At 32.6% G+C, this 21,597-nt stretch overlaps 1 protein-coding gene across 1 annotated transcript; it reads left to right on the forward strand.

Moving 5' to 3' along the window:
• Positions 1–12,546: 12,546 nt before the first annotated feature.
• On the forward strand, positions 12,547–20,881 carry LOC119603396. The gene is made up of 2 exons (XM_037955413.1): positions 12,547–12,941; positions 20,060–20,881. Exon 2 carries the CDS (start codon positions 20,063–20,065, stop codon positions 20,843–20,845), a length of 783 nt encoding a protein of 260 aa, XP_037811341.1. The 5' UTR covers positions 12,547–12,941; positions 20,060–20,062; the 3' UTR covers positions 20,846–20,881.
• The last annotated feature ends 716 nt before the right edge of the window (positions 20,882–21,597 follow it).

A 21,597-nucleotide genomic window follows, 5' to 3' on the forward strand; every position in this document is an offset into this window, starting at 1 on the left:
TCGAACATGAGTTCGAATTTTCGAAAATTTTTTTTTTAGTTTTTTGGACTCAAAGAATAATTTAAAAGCATAAAAAATTTTTCGAACATAACTTCGAATTTTCGAACTTAATTTCGAATATTCGAACATAATATTATCTTGTCATCAATTGTACTCAAGACTACCAAATTTCAGCGAATTCGGGCCACAGGAACTAGTTTTAACAGCATTCAAAATTTTCACCATTTATTCAAGAAAAAATTTGAATCGATTCATTCGATTCAAACAATCTATTTTGTATTGTTTTAACATAAACAAATTGTTTACTCGCTCGATTTGAATGTAGTTGCACATTCACTTGATAGTACTCACAACGTTTGAGTATAACAAAACTTTGTAAATACTATTCTAAACAAACAATGAGTTGAGTGCAAAGCAATGAGTCAGTCATTGTGTGTAGCAAATAGAGTTACTCATGCAGGGCTCTAATATTTACCTATTTTCTATTTGTTTGCTTATCCTTATAATTGAAAGGTCCTATTATGCTTAAATTTTCAGAAATTTATAACTATTTTTTACCTAAATTTTTTCGACAGATCATTTCGTTCTGTTTCGTTTATGATCATGTAGGTAAAAATATACAGGTAATGATAATTTCGATTCATTCACTAATAAGAAATATCAATGACTGAATTACAGGTTACTACTTACTATATTACTATAGTCCTAAATATTAATAGGTAGACAATTTGTAATTTTTTACTTTGGAATACCTGTATCGGAAATGACAAGAATTGGTATATAAGTAAACATCTCAGATTTTAAGTACCATATTTAATAAATCTACAATGAAGATAACATTAAAGTACGAAGAGTTGTGTTCCGTTTTATGGAGTGTATCTTCAAAAGGCCTGAAAGAATTGAAGACATTTCAAATTATATAAAAACTACATATAGTAGAAAAGTAGACAAAACAGGCATATCAAAAATTGAAAACTTTTTAAAACTTTTTGATGTAAAAAGTAAGTCTGTGAATGGAAATCAAAAGAAATTTCGATTAAAATTTTGTAGTTGGATGGAAACTACTACGGAAATCTCAACTTACAACACATCAACAGGAGCGCCTTGCAAGTCATACGAAGACTTATGTTCAAGGTCAATCTCAAATGAGGAAATTGCTGATACATTTAACGAAATGCTGAAAAAGGAAAACCAACCTATGGATGCCGTACATATTGCAACTATTCTTCCTAATGCATCACCAAAACGACTTAAGCGAATTGTGGAAAGTATACCAACTCCAACATCACAATCAAATTTTACTGAAGAGGAAGCAATAGCGCTTATGTTGGAACTGGGTCTCAGTCGAAATAAGTACCAAATCATACAAGGCGATCCAGGAAAAAAAACAAACTATCCTACCATCACCCATTGCTGTTAATGATGTGGAAGCTTGTATTGATATATCATCTTTGCTCGAAAACACAGTATCAAGAATTGTGTCAGACTTTTCAGAAGACCAACTAAGGAAAATTCATAACTGTGATGTTGTCTTAATGTGTAAGTGGGGATGTGACGGTTTATCAGCACTTCCAGAATACAAACAAGCTTGTGGAAATCGGACATTAGCAGACTACAAAAGTGTATTTATGTCATCATTAGTGCCATTACGAATTCGTTCATATTCCCTTAATCCATCATCGTCAAGCATCGGAAATTCATTTGAAGATATATGGATCAATACAACTCCGGGTTCAAAAAATTTTTGTAGACCCATTGGATTTGAATATATAAAGGAGTCAAAGAAAACAACAAAAGATTTAGTGGAATATTTAAAAGATGAAATAAATGCACTGGAGCCCATTTGCATAAAAATAAAGGAATTCTCTATTAACGTATCATATCAGCTAAGCTTAACAATGATTGATGGAAAGGTCAGCAATGCCATAACAGAAACTTCTTCCTCCTGGAGATGCTCAATATGTAATGAGAAAAAGTCGCAATTCTCAAATATAAACAAAAGCAGAAGTATTAACGAAGAAGTCCTGCCTTTCGGAATTTCACCACTTCATGCCAGAATACGATTTTTGGATTACTTTTTACACAGAGCATACGACCTCAAATATGAAATTTCTAAATTACTTGTATCTCTGTATCCATGGAGGGAACTAACACCAACAGTACACAAAGTATTGTGTCATGGTCAAATAATAATTGAATCGAATATTCTTCCACTTGGAGAGATAACAGAAGAAGCCCAGGAAGCGAGGAATCGAGATTTTAAGCATGTTCAACTATTCAGCTCAAGAAAATGCTCCAAAATGTTAGGAATTAACTATATAAGTAGGTTGTAAGAATTATTTGTATTATGTTTAAGATAAACAGTTCAAATAAAAAAAGCTATTATACTAACTGATGATATTGTATTAAATTGTGTTTTATATTTCGGTGGGCGGGAAAGGTGGTTTGTGTGGGGTGATTTAGGTGTTGTTGTGCGTGGCTCATAATAAAATTATAATTTTTTTTATTGTATATACAATGTTATAGTCTTTAATAAAATAATTAACTAAATAATTTTTAAAAATTGTCCAAATATTTTATTCAACACCAAATGTATGTTCTGTCATACTTAATACTAAAATATGAAAAAGATGAAATTAAAGGACACAGGTTTAAATGAACATATTTTTGAATATAATTGAGATATTGGCTTGAAATTTTTTGTAGAGGGTCGAGAATTTCCATATCTAACTAAAAATGATATTAAGGGATAAATATGGACTAAATTGTTGTAGCTATCTGGGACCCTATTAAAATTTTGATATAAATCATAGTTTTAGAAATTAAACAAATATGTAATATATGACAAAATCTTTATTTATGAACAAAACTCAATGAAATTCAACGCTTGTTAAATTTGTCATTTCAAATAAGAAAATGCAAAAAAAAAATTGAAAAGGTCAAAGGGCATCCCGCAATTCCCAAAAATAGGAATGAAAATCCCAAAAATGGGATTTTTCATATAAGGATAAAATTGGACTTGAATATGTTTTGTGTACATATAAATCATTCTACCACTTTTTCCCCAGATCGGTTCATTATTGGTAATAGCTCCTATATAAGTCCCACTTCCGAAAATTACTTAAACGCACATATTTCATTGTCAAATGAAGTTATCTTGATAAAATTCGACACAAATAGGTTTTGTCTTTATATGAATCACTCTACGAAATTTTTTCCGGATAGGCTCCCGTAGAGGGTCCACTTACGAAAATCACTTAAACGCACATATTTCTTTGAATAATAAAGCTATCTGGATAAAGTACGACTTGAGCATATAAATCATTTTGTGAGCATATAAATCATTCTACCAAATTTTTTCCGGATTGTTCCATATATGGTAATAGCTCCTTCAAAAAAATCACTTAAACGCACATATTTAATTATCAAATAAAGATATCTTGATAAAATTCGACACAAATATGTTTTGTGTAGTAAGGACATAGCTCCTATACATATAAAGTCCACATCCGAAAATCACCTAAACGCACATATTTCATTAATTAATAAATCTATTGTAGTAAAATTCGACTTGAATTTTTTTTGGCATATAAATCATTATACGAAATTTTTTCCTTATCGGTTGATAATTAGTCACAACTCCCATATAAGGACCATTTACCAAAATTACTCAAATGCACATTAACAATCCAAGTTATCGGGATAAAATTCGACATAAATGTGTATTTTGTATATATAAATCATTCTACGGATTTTTTCTTCTGGATCGGTCCATAGGTTGTCTTAGCTCCCATATAAGGTATACATCTGAAAATCACTTAATACCACTTAATTCGTAATTAAATGATTATATCCGGATAAAATTCAAAATGAGTATGTTCTGTGTACAGATAAATCATTATATTAAAATGTTTTCAAAGTGGCCTATTAATATACATTTTCTCGACCTAATTAAAATTAGTTTGACATATGCATAAATGTTATTACCCTCAATAAGGAAACAAAAATTTTGCCAAGTTATCTAAAAATTAGATAGTTAAATGGGTTTCAATAAAAAGTAGCTTGCTGGTGGAGGGTATTTAAGATTCGGCATAGCCGAATATAGCACTCTAACTTGTTTTTTCTTACAACTTATTCAATAAGCATTGAAACCATTAATACCAATCGTTTAGTATTCGTTGTTTTTGAGAGTATTCGTTTACATTTACAGAAGACAAGCAATACAAGCATCATTTTTCGTTACACTCATTTGTTTTGAATAGTGCCGTGCATTGCATTATTAAATTAGTGCATATTGTCATTTCAAGGCTCGTTTTATGCGATTGTATTCATATTCGAAAAAATAAGCATTCAAACCGTTCTCTGGTTGTTGAATAGCATAAGCAATTAAACAGTTACACTTTCTCAATGTGCACATTTTTTACACAAACATGAAAGATAATTTCTATGTGAACATTAGTTGCAAGCAATTACGAAGCTAGTTAATAGTGTAGAGGGAATGGCGTAAAACTAGCAACTGGGAGATTTTTAGTTCGAATCCTATTCGTTTTGGACAGTTTTTATTTAATTTTTGCGAAAAATATTAAATTTTTTAATCCCAATGGGTTGTACAAGAGATTGTGGACTGATTTCGATTTTCAACTCAGTGGATTCCTAAACTATATGTATGACAAAATTCAACAATAAATATTTGTGCCAAATTTTTTATGGATATCATTATTTGGTAATTAGTAATATGCGTTTTAGTGATTCTCGAAAGGGGACCTTAAATGGACCGATCGTGAAAAAAATTATAATAAGATTTCTGTAGATAAAGCAATATTTGTGCCAAATTTTGTATGAATATCTTTATTTCGTAATGTGTTTTATGCGTTTAAGTGATTCTCGAAAGGGGACCTGTATGGGAGCTACGACCAATTAAGGACCGATCGTAAACAAATTTTACAGTATCATTTCTGTATATATCTTTATTTGGTAATAAGTTATGACCAATTGTGGACCGATCGTAAAAAAAATGTACAAAGAAAATGTGCTTAGGATACTAATGAATATTTTGGGTGAATTTCATAAAGTTCCGTTGCTTCGTCTTAACGTGAGCGTGTTTTATACAGACAGACGGACACATCTAAATCGACTCAGAATTTCTTAAGGACCAAGAATATGTATACTTTGTAGGGTCTCAGATGAATATAGAGAAAAAATTTTCTGGATCGATTGATAAATGGACATATCTCCCATACAAAGTCCCCTCCCGAAAATCACTTAAATGCTACAAGTATTGCTATTATATACAGAAATATTACCGTGAAATTTTGTTCAGATCGGTCCATAATTGGTCATAGCTCCCATACAAGGTCCCCTCCCGAAAATCGCTTAAACGCACATCACTCATTACTTAATTAAGATATCGATATAAAATTTGGTACAAGTATTGTTCTCGATTATCATTACCAAATAAAGCTATTGATACAAAATTTTGCACAAATATTAGTTAAGATTTTTTCACGATCGCTTCATAATATGAGTGCGATCGGTCCCATACAAAGTTCCCTTCCGAAATTACGATATAGATACAAAATTTGACTGAAATATAGCTTCTATATACAGAAATGTTACTTAAAGATTTTTTTACGATCGGTCCATATTTGGTCATATCCCCATACTAGGTCCTGCCCCGAAAATTTGTATTTCCTTAAGTCTTTCAGACAAATTATTAAATATCGCTAATGCATATCTTATAGCGCTTTAAAAATATAAAAAAATTGTGTTTGTAATGTTCAATAAATCTTGCAATTGTAACAGATTTAAGCTGTTTAAATCTTGGGGTTTTTCTATTTAAGACATGAGAAATCTTATTTCTAAAAATATTTGATCAATTAAAAAAGTATTAATATAAAAGTAGCTGGTGGAGGGTATTTAAGATTCGGCTCAGCCGAATATAGCACTCTTACTTGTTTGTATTTAATTTAGAGTATCCAAAAGTATATTTGTTAGTTTGGACGATTATTCAAAAGCACTTATATAATATTTCGACAAATATTGATTGTTACTTAATTTTCTATGAATAATTTTTCTATATTTGCAAATAATTTTTAATTTGTTTAATATTTAAAAATAGTTTATGCTTAAAGCATACCTATCAAACGTTTGATAAAAACGACATGACAATTGTATTGTTTACTTATTTTATTTATATGAATACAAATATCTATTTATGCATGTATTAAATATTTATAAATATCAATTATATTAGTTAGTTAGTTAGTTAGTTTGAAAGGAGAATGTGTATACATTAAATCCGAAGAAATACACCTAGGCCTCTATTGGGCCTGTTGTGCGCTCCTTAACCAGTGCCTCAGGTGGGAATCGAACCCACCACCTCCGGGCTACCAGACTAGAACACTAACCACTAACCTACCGGAGGCCACATCAATTATATTAATTTTTATAATAAATTTTTACTTTTATGTTAATTATAAAATTTTGCTTTGTTCAATTTTATTTTGTCACTGACATTTTCTTTTATTATCAATGACAACTTTATATAACTTATAAACAGTAAAGGAAAATTAGAAGAATTTAAAGAAATTGTTTAAAAATACTTTTTATAATTTACTAGCTTTACCCAGTGTGCTTTGCTACCCTAAAAGCAGTATAAATAAAAAACCCACTTAACGATTTTGAAGATTCTAACTGCAATAGTTCTCTAGATTTACAATATGTTACATATTAGAGATGCCAAGCAAATTACTGAAAGTTCGCCAATTTCTATCTATCTATGAAAAATTTGAATAATAAAATAGTTTCCAAGATATACGAAGTTTTGTATTTAATTCATTTATGTAGTGCCAAGCCCCCAATTGAAAGCTCGCCCGTTATTCTCTAAATGTTCACATGAATGTCAGAGTTTTTTTATGTAAAATTTTAAGATTCTAGCTCTAGTAGTTTCCAGATATACAATTATTCTATTTCATTCATGTGGGGGCTTCAAGCTCCCCAGATGAAAGTCCGATCTTTTTCCTCCAAAATATTCAGATGATTATTGAAGTAATTTCTGCAAAATTTGAAGAATCTAGTTCTATTAGTTTCCTAGATAAACGAAATTTTATATTTAAGTCATATGGAAGTTGTCAAGTTCCCCATTGAAAGTCCGCCCGTTATACTCTAATTGTTCAGATGAATGTCAAAGTTTTTCAAGTAAAATTTGAAGATTCTAGCTCTAATAGTTTCTAAGATATACGATTTTTTCTAATTAATTCATATGGGGGCTCCACGCCCCGCACATGAAAGTCCGCTCGTTTTCCCCCAAAATGTTCAGTTGAATATTAAAGTAATTTATGCAAAATTTGAAGAATCTAGTTCTATTAGTTTCCCAGATAAATGAATTTTTGTATTTAATTAATATGGGAAGTGCCAAGTCCCCCATTTAGAGTCCGCCAATTATTCCCTAAATGTTCACATTAATGTCAAAGTACTTCATGTAATATTTAAAGATTCTACATCTAATAGTTTCTCAGATATACGAATTTTTCTATTAAATTCATGTGGGGGTTTCAAGCCCCCAAGATAAAAGCCCGCCCTTTTTTCTCCAAAATGTTTAGATGAATATTAAAGTAATTTGTGCAAAATTTGAAAATTTTTTTGTTTTTCATCCAAATATTTTTATATTTTCTGAAAGCGCTCGACGAGATCTTGAAAAAACATGCTTGGACATACTACTTATCTCTTATAATATCCGAGTTATAGGCATTTAAAAATTTAGTGATACAAAATTTACCATACCTTGGTCCGCCTTTTTTTGAATACCGGGCGTAATTTTGGACCAAATGGACTCAATTTTTCTTGTTAGTTAGACAACAAAATTTCCAATAATATACAAAAAATTTCAGATCAATATCATTTACAGATCCAAAAATATACGTTTTTTAAAAAATTCAAAAAATTTTAGATTTTTGCCGTTTTTTTGCCAAAAATGTGTCTTAACTCTTTTATTAATAAAATAAAATTTTCTTTAAGAACATATAACAATTTTATAGTTTTCTAAAAGGTATCTTTACGCAGAACGCTTTGGCGTAAAAAACTTGTCCTATTTTTTGAAAATGTTGCCACTGCGTCCTTCCGAATATGACCTATTTTTTTTTATCAAAACTTCAAATTTGGGCGACATGTTCTAAAATCTCAAAGCTGGGATCAGAAAACTGAAAGCAGTTTTGGAAACCTAAATATGTTTTATATTTACTACAAAAGTATTTTCCCAGCCCTGAAAGAAATGTGGACCCTATGGGCAAAAAAGTAAAAAATCCCATTTTTGGGATTTTCATTCCTATTTTTGGGAATTGCGGGATGCCCTTTGACCTTTTCAATTTTTTTGCATTTTCTTATTTAAAATGACAAATTTAACAAGCGTTGAAAATTTCATTGAGTTTTGTTCATAAATAAAGATTTTGTCATATATTACATATTTGTTTAATTTCTAAAACTATGATTTATATCAAAATTTTAATAGGGTCGCAGATAGCTACAACAATTTAGTCCATATTTATCCCTTATTTTTTTAGTTAGATATGGAAATTCTCGATTCTTTACAAAAATTTTCAAGCCAATATCTCAATTACATTCAAAAATATGTTCATTTAAACCTGTATCCTTTAATTTCATATTTTTAATATTTTAGTATTAAATATGACAGAACATATTTAAATCTTATATTTACCTATTTTCTATTTGTTTGCTTATCCTTATAATTGAAAGGTCCTATTATGCTTAAATTTTCAGAAATTTATAACTATTTTTTACCTAAATTTTTCCGACAGATCATTTCGTTCTGTTTCGTTTATGATCATGTAGGTAAAAATATACAGGTAATGATAATTTCGATTCATTCACTAATAAGAAATATCAATGACTGAATTACAGGTTACTACTTACTATATTACTATAGTCCTAAATATTAATAGGTAGACAATTTGTAATTTTTTACTTTGGAATACCTGTATCGGAAATGACAAGAATTGGTATATAAGTAAACATCTCAGATTTTAAGTACCATATTTAATAAATCTACAATGAAGATAACATTAAAGTACGAAGAGTTGTGTTCCGTTTTATGGAGTGTATCTTCAAAAGGCCTGAAAGAATTGAAGACATTTCAAATTATATAAAAACTACATATAGTAGAAAAGTAGACAAAACAGGCATATCAAAAATTGAAAACTTTTTGATGTAAAAAGTAAGTCTGTGAATGGAAATCAAAAGAAATTTCGATTAAAATTTTGTAGTTGGATGGAAACTACTACGGAAATCTCAACTTACAACACATCAACAGGAGCGCCTTGCAAGTCATACGAAGACTTATGTTCAAGGTCAATCTCAAATGAGGAAATTGCTGATACATTTAACGAAATGCTGAAAAAGGAAAACCAACCTATGGATGCCGTACATATTGCAACTATTCTTCCTAATTCATCACCAAAACGACTTAAGCGAATTGTGGAAAGTATACCAACTCCAACATCACAATCAAATTTTACTGAAGAGGAAGCAATAGCGCTTATGTTGGAACTGGGTCTCAGTCGAAATAAGTACCAAATCATACAAGGCGATCCAGGAAAAAAAACAAACTATCCTACCATCACCCATTGCTGTTAATGATGTGGAAGCTTGTATTGATATATCATCTTTGCTCGAAAACACAGTATCAAGAATTGTGTCAGACTTTTCAGAAGACCAACTAAGGAAAATTCATAACTGTGATGTTGTCTTAATGTGTAAGTGGGGATGTGACGGTTTATCAGCACTTCCAGAATACAAACAAGCTTGTGGAAGTCGGACATTAGCAGACTACAAAAGTGTATTTATGTCATCATTAGTGCCATTACGAATTCGTTCATATTCCCTTAATCCATCATCGTCAAGCATCGGAAATTCATTTGAAGATATATGGATCAATACAACTCCGGGTTCAAAAAATTTTTGTAGACCCATTGGATTTGAATATATAAAGGAGTCAAAGAAAACAACAAAAGATTTAGTGGAATATTTAAAAGATGAAATAAATGCACTGGAGCCCATTTGCATAAAAATAAAGGAATTCTCTATTAACGTATCATATCAGCTAAGCTTAACAATGATTGATGGAAAGGTCAGCAATGCAATAACAGAAACTTCTTCCTCCTGGAGATGCTCAATATGTAATGAGAAAAAGTCGCAATTCTCAAATATAAACAAAAGCAGAAGTATTAAGTATTATTTCTAAATTACTTGTATCTCTGTATCCATGGAGGGAACTAACACCAACAGTACACAAAGTATTGTGTCATGGTCAAATAATAATTGAATCGAATATTCTTCCACTTGGAGAGATAACAAAAGAAGCCCAGGAAGCGAGGAATCGAGATTTTAAGCATGTTCAACTATTCAGCTCAAGAAAATGCTCCAGGCAATCACAGAATGAAGATATTTTTAATAGTTTACTTCTATCTTCTGATCCTGTTCTTTCAACTATGCGAAAAACTCTATCATCTCAAAACAAGGAAGATTTAAAGGACTTATATACCTTCTGGATATGTATACCGATATGACAGATTATTTTATAGAAAATAAGTAGTGTTAGGAATTAACTATATAAGTAGGTTGTAAGAATTAATTGTATTATGTTTAAGATAAACAGTTCAAATAAAAAAAGCTATTATACTAACTGATGATATTGTATTAAATTGTGTTTTATATTTCGGTGGGCGGGAAAGGTGGTTTGTGTGGGGTGATTTAGGTGTTGTTGTGCGTGGCTCATAATAAAATTATAATTTTTTTTATTGTATATACAATGTTATAGTCTTTAATAAAATAATTAACTAAATAATTTTTAAAAATTGTCCAAATATTTTATTCAACACCAAATGTATGTTCTGTCATACTTAATACTAAAATATGAAAAAGATGAAATTAAAGGACACAGGTTTAAATGAACATATTTTTGAATGTAATTGAGATATTGGCTTGAAATTTTTTGTAAAGGGTCGAGAATTTCCATATCTAACTAAAAATGATATTAAGGGATAAATATGGACTAAATTGTTGTAGCTATCTGGGACCCTATTAAAATTTTGATATAAATCATAGTTTTAGAAATTAAACAAATATGTAATATATGACAAAATCTTTATTTATGAACAAAACTCAATGAAATTCAACGCTTGTTAAATTTGTCATTTCAAATAAGAAAATGCAAAAAAAAAAATTGAAAAGGTCAAAGGGCATCCCGCAATTCCCAAAAATAGGAATGAAAATCCCAAAAATGGGATTTTTCATATAAGGATAAAATTGGACTTGAATATGTTTTGTGTACATATAAATCATTCTACCACTTTTTCCCCAGATCGGTTCATTATTGGTAATAGCTCCTATATAAGTCCCACTTCCGAAAATTACTTAAACGCACATATTTCATTGTCAAATGAAGTTATCTTGATAAAATTCGACACAAATAGGTTTTGTCTTTATATGAATCACTCTACGAAATTTTTTCCGGATAGGCTCCCGTAGAGGGTCCACTTACGAAAATCACTTAAACGCACATATTTCTTTGAATAATAAAGCTATCTGGATAAAGTACGACTTGAATATGTTTTGTGAGCATATAAATCATTCTACCAAATTTTTTCCGGATTGTTCCATATATGGTAATAGCTCCTTCAAAAAAATCACTTAAACGCACATATTTAATTATCAAATAAAGATATCTTGATAAAATTCGACACAAATATGTTTTGTGTAGTAAGGACATAGCTCCTATACATATAAAGTCCACATCCGAAAATCACCTAAACGCACATATTTCATTAATTAATAAATCTATTGTAGTAAAATTCGACTTGAATTTTTTTTGGCATATAAATCATTATACGAAATTTTTTCCTTATCGGTTGATAATTAGTCACAACTCCCATATAAGGACCATTTACCAAAATTACTCAAATGCACATTAACAATCCAAGTTATCGGGATAAAATTCGACATAAATGTGTATTTGTATATATAAATCATTCTACGGATTTTTTCTTCTGGATCGGTCCATAGGTTGTCTTAGCTCCCATATAAGGTATACATCTGAAAATCACTTAATACCACTTAATTCGTAATTAAATGATTATATCCGGATAAAATTCAAAATGAGTATGTTCTGTGTACAGATAAATCATTTCATTAAAATGTTTTCAAAGTGGCCTATTAATATACATTTTCTCGACCTAATTAAAATTAGTTAATAATAAATGTTATTACCCTCAATAAGGAAACAAAAATTTTGCCAAGTTATCTAAAAATTAGATAGTTAAATGGGTTTCAATAAAAAGTAGCTTGCTGGTGGAGGGTATTTAAGATTCGGCATAGCCGAATATAGCACTCTAACTTGTTTTTTCTTACAACTTATTCAATAAGCATTGAAACCATTAATACCAATCGTTTAGTATTCGTTGTTTTTGAGAGTATTCGTTTACATTTACAGAAGACAAGCAATACAAGCATCATTTTTCGTTACACTCATTTGTTTTGAATAGTGCCGTGCATTGCATTATTAAATTAGTGCATATTGTCATTTCAAGGCTCGTTTTATGCGATTGTATTCATATTCGAAAAAATAAGCATTCAAACCGTTCTCTGGTTGTTGAATAGCATAAGTGTTCATTTCAATGAACAAAACACCCATCCCTGATGTCAAACAACACCCACCTCTCAACTGCAGCCAACTTCAGCTTAGGCACACTAAAGCTAGCTGCCGCTTTATTATCTTCACTTCAAATATAATTTTGCAAGTAACAAGTGTGTGAGCGCTAAAACAAAACAAGTAAAACAACAACCCCTACAACAGACAGTGAGAACTCAAAGTGTCTTTTAAATACATAAATTACAAAACCTAAACCTAGTGCTAAAACTTAAAACTAGTGGTAAAATATATAACCTGTGTTAAAACCCTAAACCTAAGAATAAATAGTAAAACCCTAAAATAAAATTCTTAATTATCACAGTGAATATCACAGTTAAAAACATGAAACAATATAATAAAACCCTAAACCTAAATTAAAACCCTTAAGCCTAAAAAGAATTGAAAATAAAATAAATACATTAAATACTTACCCTATATATTAAATACTTACCCTATATATTAAATACTTACCCTATATATTAAATACTTACCCGTTAGAGTTCAATAAACATATGAATTTATAACGTTTGTGAAAAGAAAAAGAAAAGCGTTTTATTTACTTACATGCTACTTAAGATTAATCTATACCCTACCCTTTCTAACCCGTAGTAACATTGGTCCTCACGAACCGTTAAAAAGTGAAGTGAAACAGTGATACAGTCCACAAATTAAAAAGAATAAATAATAAATAACATATAAAAGTTCACAATATAAATAAATTAATAAATAGTACCCTACAAACTAGAAAACAAATTACGCTAAACATAAATAAAAAGTGCTAACGAAAATAAACAATACAAAAAGAAACAAAGAAAATTTGTGCGTTAAAATATTAAAAGTTTTAAAACAACAAATAAATAAAGGCAATTTAATAAAAAACAATTATTGTTTACAAATAAATTAAATAATAACACACAAGAAAAACAACAAAAAAGTGCACAAAAATACAACACAACATTATTAAAATATTTAAACAAAAATTGTGAACAAAAAACAATACCCAAAAAATACAAATTAACCCTTATTTATATACATAAATTTACATACTTACATTTATATTGAACAAAAATTATTAACACAAAACATAATAACAAAATATTACAAAATTATCCAAATATAAAAAACCACATTAAAATATATACACAAAAAGTACATACAGTGACCGTCGACAATTACAACAACAACACTACCCATATTATCAACACGCATCATAGCGGGAAGACGACACAAAGAGGAATCGACAACACAAGGAATTTTTTTTATTATTATTTTTTATATTATTGTGGTTTGTACCCTACCCCCAGCAAAAAAGGTGAGTCGAAATTTTTGCTATTTATACAAAATTTTTTATTTCCAATTTCTTTTGCAAATTTGTTCCATTACTCTTCAGCAATATAATATAAAATATTGTTCATTTTAAACCCACCCAAACCCTTTCAAAATATTTAACCCTTTATATAAAAAAGTTTAAAATATTTTTTATATTGCTTCTAAGGAACTTATATTGCATATTAAGTTAATTAGCGCACACATTAACGATTTAATACCCAATTGGAAATTTTGTCAGCTGGAACAAAAGTAATTTTTTGGAACAGCTAAAGCAAAAAACTCACACTTTTTTCAATTTTTTTAAAAAAAAAAAAAAAGAAAAAAAAAAAATTTCTTTATAGAAATATATATTTTTTGAGAATTCTCCTTTTGTGAATTTTTTTTCCGAAAACCCAACATGTCTACCCTAGAGTCTGTGGCCGCCGATTTGTTAAGATATATCCAAACGGATTTAAAGTCGTTTGATGAAGATTATCGCGCTACCCCGGAAAGTTTCCGATCTCTACCCGCTCTTAAATTCCAAAAACGGGAATTAAGTGAATTATGGGCTAAAATTGACCGTAAATTCACCCAAATTAGAGAATCTGCCGATATTCTGGATCCGAAGAAAGCTGAAGCCATAAATTTAAGCGAAGTTGTTAGGCAAGTCAGATCTGCTAAAGGATTTTATAGGTCAAGTATGATCTCGATTGACGAATCTATTGAGGAGATTACGAAGGAAAATGAAACCCGACCATCTTTACCCGAACCCCCACAACCCAGCAGTTCTGCAGGTTTCACTGTACCCCCTTGTGATATGCCAACGTTCAGCGGAGATTTCAAAAGCTGGGCTTCGTTTAGGGATCTTTTCAAGGCCATTTATGGCAATAATACCCGTTTAAGTGGAGTTGAAAAACTTTTCCATCTTAAACAAAAAACAAGCGGCGAAGCCAAAGAAATAGTAGACAATGCACCCTTAACAAATGATGGCTTTCTTATTGCGTGGAATCAATTAGCTTCTCAGTATGAGAATCGTAGGATGCAAATTAACGCGCAATTAAAAACCCTATTGAATTTACCCTTAGTAAGCACCATGTGTAGTGCTTCTATAAGAAAGCTTCAGAGAAAGATAAATTGTTGTATTGCAAATCTGAACTCTTTAGACATAGATACGGATCAGTGGGATCCTATCTTAGTATATTTATGCACATCGAAATTACCCAGAGAAACCCGAAGAGAATTTGAGAAATCTCTTCCAGATTGTGCAGAGATGCCTTCTTGGACTGACTTAGATGTATTTTTAACTAACACATTTAAAGAACTAACTTCGGTTAATGATGTCCAGGACCATAGTATTAACCATACCCACCCTAAACCCAAACAATTCCAAGATGTTAGAACACAATATGACAGAAAAGGCAAAACATTTCATAACGTAACAAATGATTCGAATGGGAAAAACCCAAAAAATCAACCAAAACCCATAAAAAACCCACCCACCCACAACCCACCCACCCAAAACAAACGTAAAACCGAACAAAAATTCCCCCTTCCAACCCAACCAAACAACCCAAGCACCCAAATTAAACATGATGGTTCTATTTGCAAGCTTTGCAGCGAAAACCATACTTTGAGGGAATGTTCGTCATTCAATTCTCTTGGAATAAACGAGAGAATTGAGTTTGTAAAGAAACATGAAATATGTTACAATTGTTTAGCCGTCGGTCATGTCATACAAGCTTGTCGCAGTACATTCATATGTAGATATTGCGGTGGACGACATAATAGTCTATTGCACCGACCAAATTCGAGGATAAACCCACATAATGAAGATAATCAGGCATCTTCATCGTCAAATACAGTTCAGTCTTTCTCAACCCACACCCAATCAAGCAAACCCACACCCATTGATGACAGAACGAAGTTATTAGGAACAGCAGTTCTGAATGTAGAAGTCCAAGGTGAATTGTTTCCAGCTAGAGCGCTTATTGACCCAGCTTCAGATTTCTCATTTATAACAGATAAACTAAGAAGAAAGTTACATTTACCCACTACACCCATAGTTGCAGAAATTTCTGGATTAAATGAGATAGTTTCTGCAAGATCAACTAAACTGTGTCAAGTTTCTCTACGCTCGAATACCCATAATAATTTCAAATTGAATATCCAAGCAATTGTAGTGAAAACACTTACAAAAAATTTACCCACCCAAAGTTTAAACCCAACCCTAATAAAAGACTTGGAAGATATTCAATTAGCTGACCAAAAGTTCTATGAAAGCAGACCTATAGACTTTATAATTGGCAGCGATTTTTACCCTCAAATATTGAAATCTGGAGTACGGAAAGATCTTCTCAATACCCTAATAGCTCAGGAAACTGAGTTTGGCTGGATTTTAACCGGACCCATTCAGAACACAAACAATACTCAACCCTTAGTTTCATACTTCAGTTCAGTCACGCTTGATAAAGTTTTGACCAAATTCTGGGAGATTGAAGATATATCCACCCAACCCAAAGTTTCAGAGGAAAGTTCTTTATGTGAAGAAACTTTCATGACCACTACCCGTCGATTACCGAATGGCCGTTATCAAGTTAACCTTCCATTTATATACCCTCCTGTTGAGTTAGGAAACTCTAGACACGTTGCTATGGCTCAATTTCTACGAAACGAGAAAAGTTTAATGAAAAAGCCAGAGCTTAAAATGGAATATGATAACGTGCTACAAGAGTATATCGAATTAGGTCATATGAAACATATAAAATATAACCCAAACACTCCTTCAAACACCCATTATTATTTACCCCATCACGCTGTTGTTAAACTTGATCGTGTTACGACAAAAGTTCGAGTTGTATTTAATGCATCTAGCAAAACCTCGAACGGCAACAGTCTTAATGATACCCTATACACTGGTCCTACCCTACAACAAGATTTAGTTGTACTTATCTTGAAATGGCGCTTTTATAAGATAGTTTATAATGCCGACATTACAAAAATGTACCGGCAAATTATGCTAAACCCTATCCATACACCCTTCCAACGAATATTATTCCGTAAAAGCGTCAACGAACCCATTCAAGATTATGAACTGCAAACAGTTACATTTGGTGTTAACTGTGCGCCATACTTGGCTATTAGAACACTACACGAATTAGCCAAAGACATTCAAAATACCCACCCTATCGCTTCGCAAACACTGCGAAATAATATGTATGTAGACGATGTATTAGCCGGAGGTCACACCATTGAAGAAGCTAAAGAAGGTCAAACCCAACTGATCGCGGCGCTTGACTCTGCTGGTTTTCCTTTAAGAAAATGGATCTCAAATACGAGGGAATTGTTGAAAGATTTACCCGAAGATCACCTACTTGATGTGGATTTACTCAACCTTCCAGAATCGAATAATGCCAAAACATTAGGAATCCGATGGAATGCTAAAGAAGATACGTTTTTCTTTAATGTACCCTTAATTGAAAGAAAATCAGCATACACCAAGCGAACTGTGTTATCAGACATTGCTCGTCTTTTTGACCCAGCTGGTTGGTTAGCGCCAATTGTTATATCTGCCAAGATTATTATGCAGCAAATTTGGCAAGATAATACAGCTTGGGATGAATGTCTTAACCCACTCACCCTTATAAAATGGCAAAAGTTTTTGCAGTTCTACGATAATATTAATAGAATTCATATTCCAAGATGGATTAACTTTTCACCTTCAGCAAAAATTGAGTTTCATGGTTTTTCAGATGCTTCTGAAAAAGCATACTCGGCATGTCTGTATGCACGAGTAACACCCATAGACGGACCTAATTCCGTAACCCTACTCTTCGCTAAGACGAGAGTTGCGCCAATCAAAGTAATCTCGTTACCAAAACTTGAACTTTGTGGTGCAGTGTTGTTGGCAAATATGACACATAATTTACTCACCCAACTCAACCTACCCTTACATCAGACGTATTTCTGGACCGACTCATCTATAGTTTTGGCCTGGCTTAGTAAACACCCTAACTCGTGGAACACATTTGTAGCAAACCGAGTTTCTACAATAATCCAGACTGTCGGCGTTGAAAATTGGAACCATGTTGCTTCACACGATAATCCTGCCGATGTTGCTAGCCGAGGATGTAATGCTGATGAGTTAAAGGATGACACTTTATGGTGGAATGGACCATCGTGGTTGAAAGAAGTCGCGTCGAAGTGGCCAACAACAAATAAACACTTCATTACTCAAGCTGAAGCTAAAGTTAGTCAGTCGTTTACTACGACCGTTAATACCCACCCTTCCTTGGTTAATACGAATACAGAAAACCCAGATATATTATCAAGATTTTCGAAATTGTCAAAAGCTCTAAGAGTAATGACATATGTCTATCGATTTTGTGATCGCGCATCGTATAAACGGAACAATACTATTCGAAATGATAGAATTATTCTTGATCAAAATAACCCAAAACTAGTCAAAGAAAGACTACGTTTATTAACTACCCACCCAAGTATTGAACTGGATGCGTCAGAGATCAAATCTACCCGTGATAGACTAATTATTCTTTGTCAGACTGAATATTTTAGAAACGAATATAACTGTCTGAAGAAAAGAAACCCTATACCCAATAAAAGTAACCTGCTCACCCTAACGCCATTTTTAGATTCCGCAAATATAATGCGGGCAAATGGTCGACTAGCAAATTCCAACGGTTTGTCATATTCTGAAAGGCATCCGGTTTTATTACCCTACGGCAGTTCATTTGCTAAATTATTAACCCAACACGTGCACCTGATAACACTTCACGGAGGAAATCAACTTATGTTGAGAGTAATACGTTCAGGATACTGGATCCCAAAACTGAAAAATCTGATTAGCGCGGTAATTAACAAATGCTCACCGTGTACTAGATACAAGAATAGACAAACTACCCAATTTATGGCAGCATTACCACCCGAACGTACCCAAATAAATAAACCATTCACAAATGTTGGAGTTGATTTTGCAGGACCATTCGACATTAAAATATATAATGGCAGAGCATGTAGAATAACAAAAGGTTACGTATGCGTTTTTGTTTGCTTTGCAACAAAAGCTATTCACTTGGAGCCAACATCTGATTTGTCTACCCAAGCCTTTATGGCAGCCTTTGCTCGATTTTTTTCGAGGCGGGGATGCCCTGTCGCTATTTACTCTGACAATGGGACAAATTTCATCGGAGCTAGCAAGCTATTGAAGAAAGAGCGACAAGAATTCATCAAGCAATTGAAAGGTTCCATTACATCCACTAGCAGTTTTCAAAATTTGACGTGGCATTTCATACCCCCAGGAGCACCACACATGGGTGGTTTATGGGAAGCGGGAGTGAAAAGCTTTAAGGCTCATCTAAAGAAAATGAATACCCTGAAGTACACTTTTGAAGAGCTAGCTACACTCCTCGCGAGAATAGAAGGATGCCTGAATTCAAGACCCTTAAGCCCGTCAAGCGAGAACCCACAGGATCTTAACCCTTTAACTCCAGGACACTTTTTAATTGGATCACCCATTTTAACCCCAGCAGAACCCGATGTAAGCAATGAAAATATAACCCTGGCAAACAGATGGCAAAAGTTAAAGATTCAACATCATAACTTTTGTAGAAGATGGAAAGATGAATATCTTAAAGAGCTCCATAAGAGATACAAGTGGAAAAACCCTCAACGTCAAGTTGAAACAGATGACATTGTTATTATCAGACAGGACAATTTACCTCCAAACGAATGGTTACTCGGTCGAGTCATTAAAACATACACTGGCCCTGATGGACAAAACAGAGTAGTCGATATACGGACGTCATCCGGAACGTTAACTCGACCAATAACAAAAGTTGTCATTTTACCCACTAGCTAGTTTAACCTTCTAGTATAACCCAAATAACATTAAGTTGTTTACTTACCCCTTTTAACCCATTTAACACACTTATCCACTTGTAACTACTAGTCATCACTAACTCTTCACCCTCATACTCTAACCCACTAACACATTCATTACCCTTCATTCATTCACACATAATTTCTTTTATACAGAATATGGCACCCAACAACAACAATCGTAAAGGACGTTCCAACCGTTCCGACCGCAATGGATCTCGACCCAAAACCAACCAACGCAAAAACGATAAGCGTCAACCAAAACGCCACTTTGGTTGCGGTATTTGTCAAGCTGATCACAGCTTAACAAACTGTAAAAAGTTTAAAAAGATGAACTTGGCGGAGAAGTACAAAACCGCAGTTAAATTGCATTACTGCGTCAATTGTCTGGCCAGGAATCACCTAATCGGAAAATGTTCAAATAAATCCCGATGCCAAAAGTGCAAGGGTAAACATCACACCACCCTGCACGGCCCAGATCGGATCCTGAAAGATTTGCCAAAGGAACAGTCTCCACCGCCCGTAGCAAAAAGGACTATTGCTCCGATTCCTGCGCCACGAACTATTGTGATGCCAATTGTAGCAACCACTTTGCCAACGTCCCGAACCCAAACCATTGTACCTACGGTTGTAGTTCAGGTTGTGACAGACAAATCGAAACAACTCGTTAGAGCTGTCTTAAACCCGAGCCTAACGACCTCAAAAATAGGCGTAGCGTTTGTGCGCGAATCAACACTAAACCCTTTTAAAGTGGATGAAAGTGTTTACGTGAAGGTCATAATATCACCTAATATGGCCTCCACAATACAATATGAGGTGTGCATGCAGGTTTCAAATGACCTGCCAAGAAACCCTTACGCTCATGGTTTGGACCCAGCTATAAAAGGGAAGTTCTGCCGAATTTCTCTGGCCGACCCAGAATTTTATGCCAATGCACCCTAGCCATGGAAATAGGTGGTGATTTGTATACCACCATTTTACAGCCTAACACGATCCATATTGATGGCGGCTCACTGATAGCCCAGGATTCAACCCTGGGTTGGCTAGTTATGGGATCCCTTACCAATTAAAAATATAATAAAGTATTTTACTATAAATTACCCTCACTTTCTCTAACCCAATGTTGAACAAATGAAAATAATTGTTCTTTTTCTTCACAGGTTGCCAGGCCCGGGAGGATGTTCATTTCAATGAACAAAACACCCATCCCTGATGTCAAACAACACCCACCTCTCAACTGCAGCCAACTTCAGCTTAGGCACACTAAAGCTAGCTGCCGCTTTATTATCTTCACTTCAAATATAATTTTGCAAGTAACAAGTGTGTGAGCGCTAAAATAAAACAAGTAAAACAACAACCCCTACAACAGACAGTGAGAACTCAAAGTGTCTTTTAAATACATAAATTACAAAACCTAAACCTAGTGCTAAAACTTAAAACTAGTGGTAAAATATATAACCTGTGTTAAAACCCTAAACCTAAGAATAAATAGTAAAACCCTAAAATAAAATTCTTAATTATCACAGTGAATATCACAGTTAAAAACATGAAACAATATAATAAAACCCTAAACCTAAATTAAAACCCTTAAGCCTAAAAAGAATTGAAAATAAAATAAATACATTAAATACTTACCCTATATATTAAATACTTACCCTATATATTAAATACTTACCCTATATATTAAATACTTA

The sequence above is a fragment of the Lucilia sericata genome, unplaced genomic scaffold (genome assembly GCF_015586225.1).
Source record: "Lucilia sericata isolate MDLA Ls3-8-SP2 unplaced genomic scaffold, ASM1558622v1 Contig000300F_arrow, whole genome shotgun sequence".
NCBI lineage: Eukaryota > Metazoa > Arthropoda > Insecta > Diptera > Calliphoridae > Lucilia > Lucilia sericata.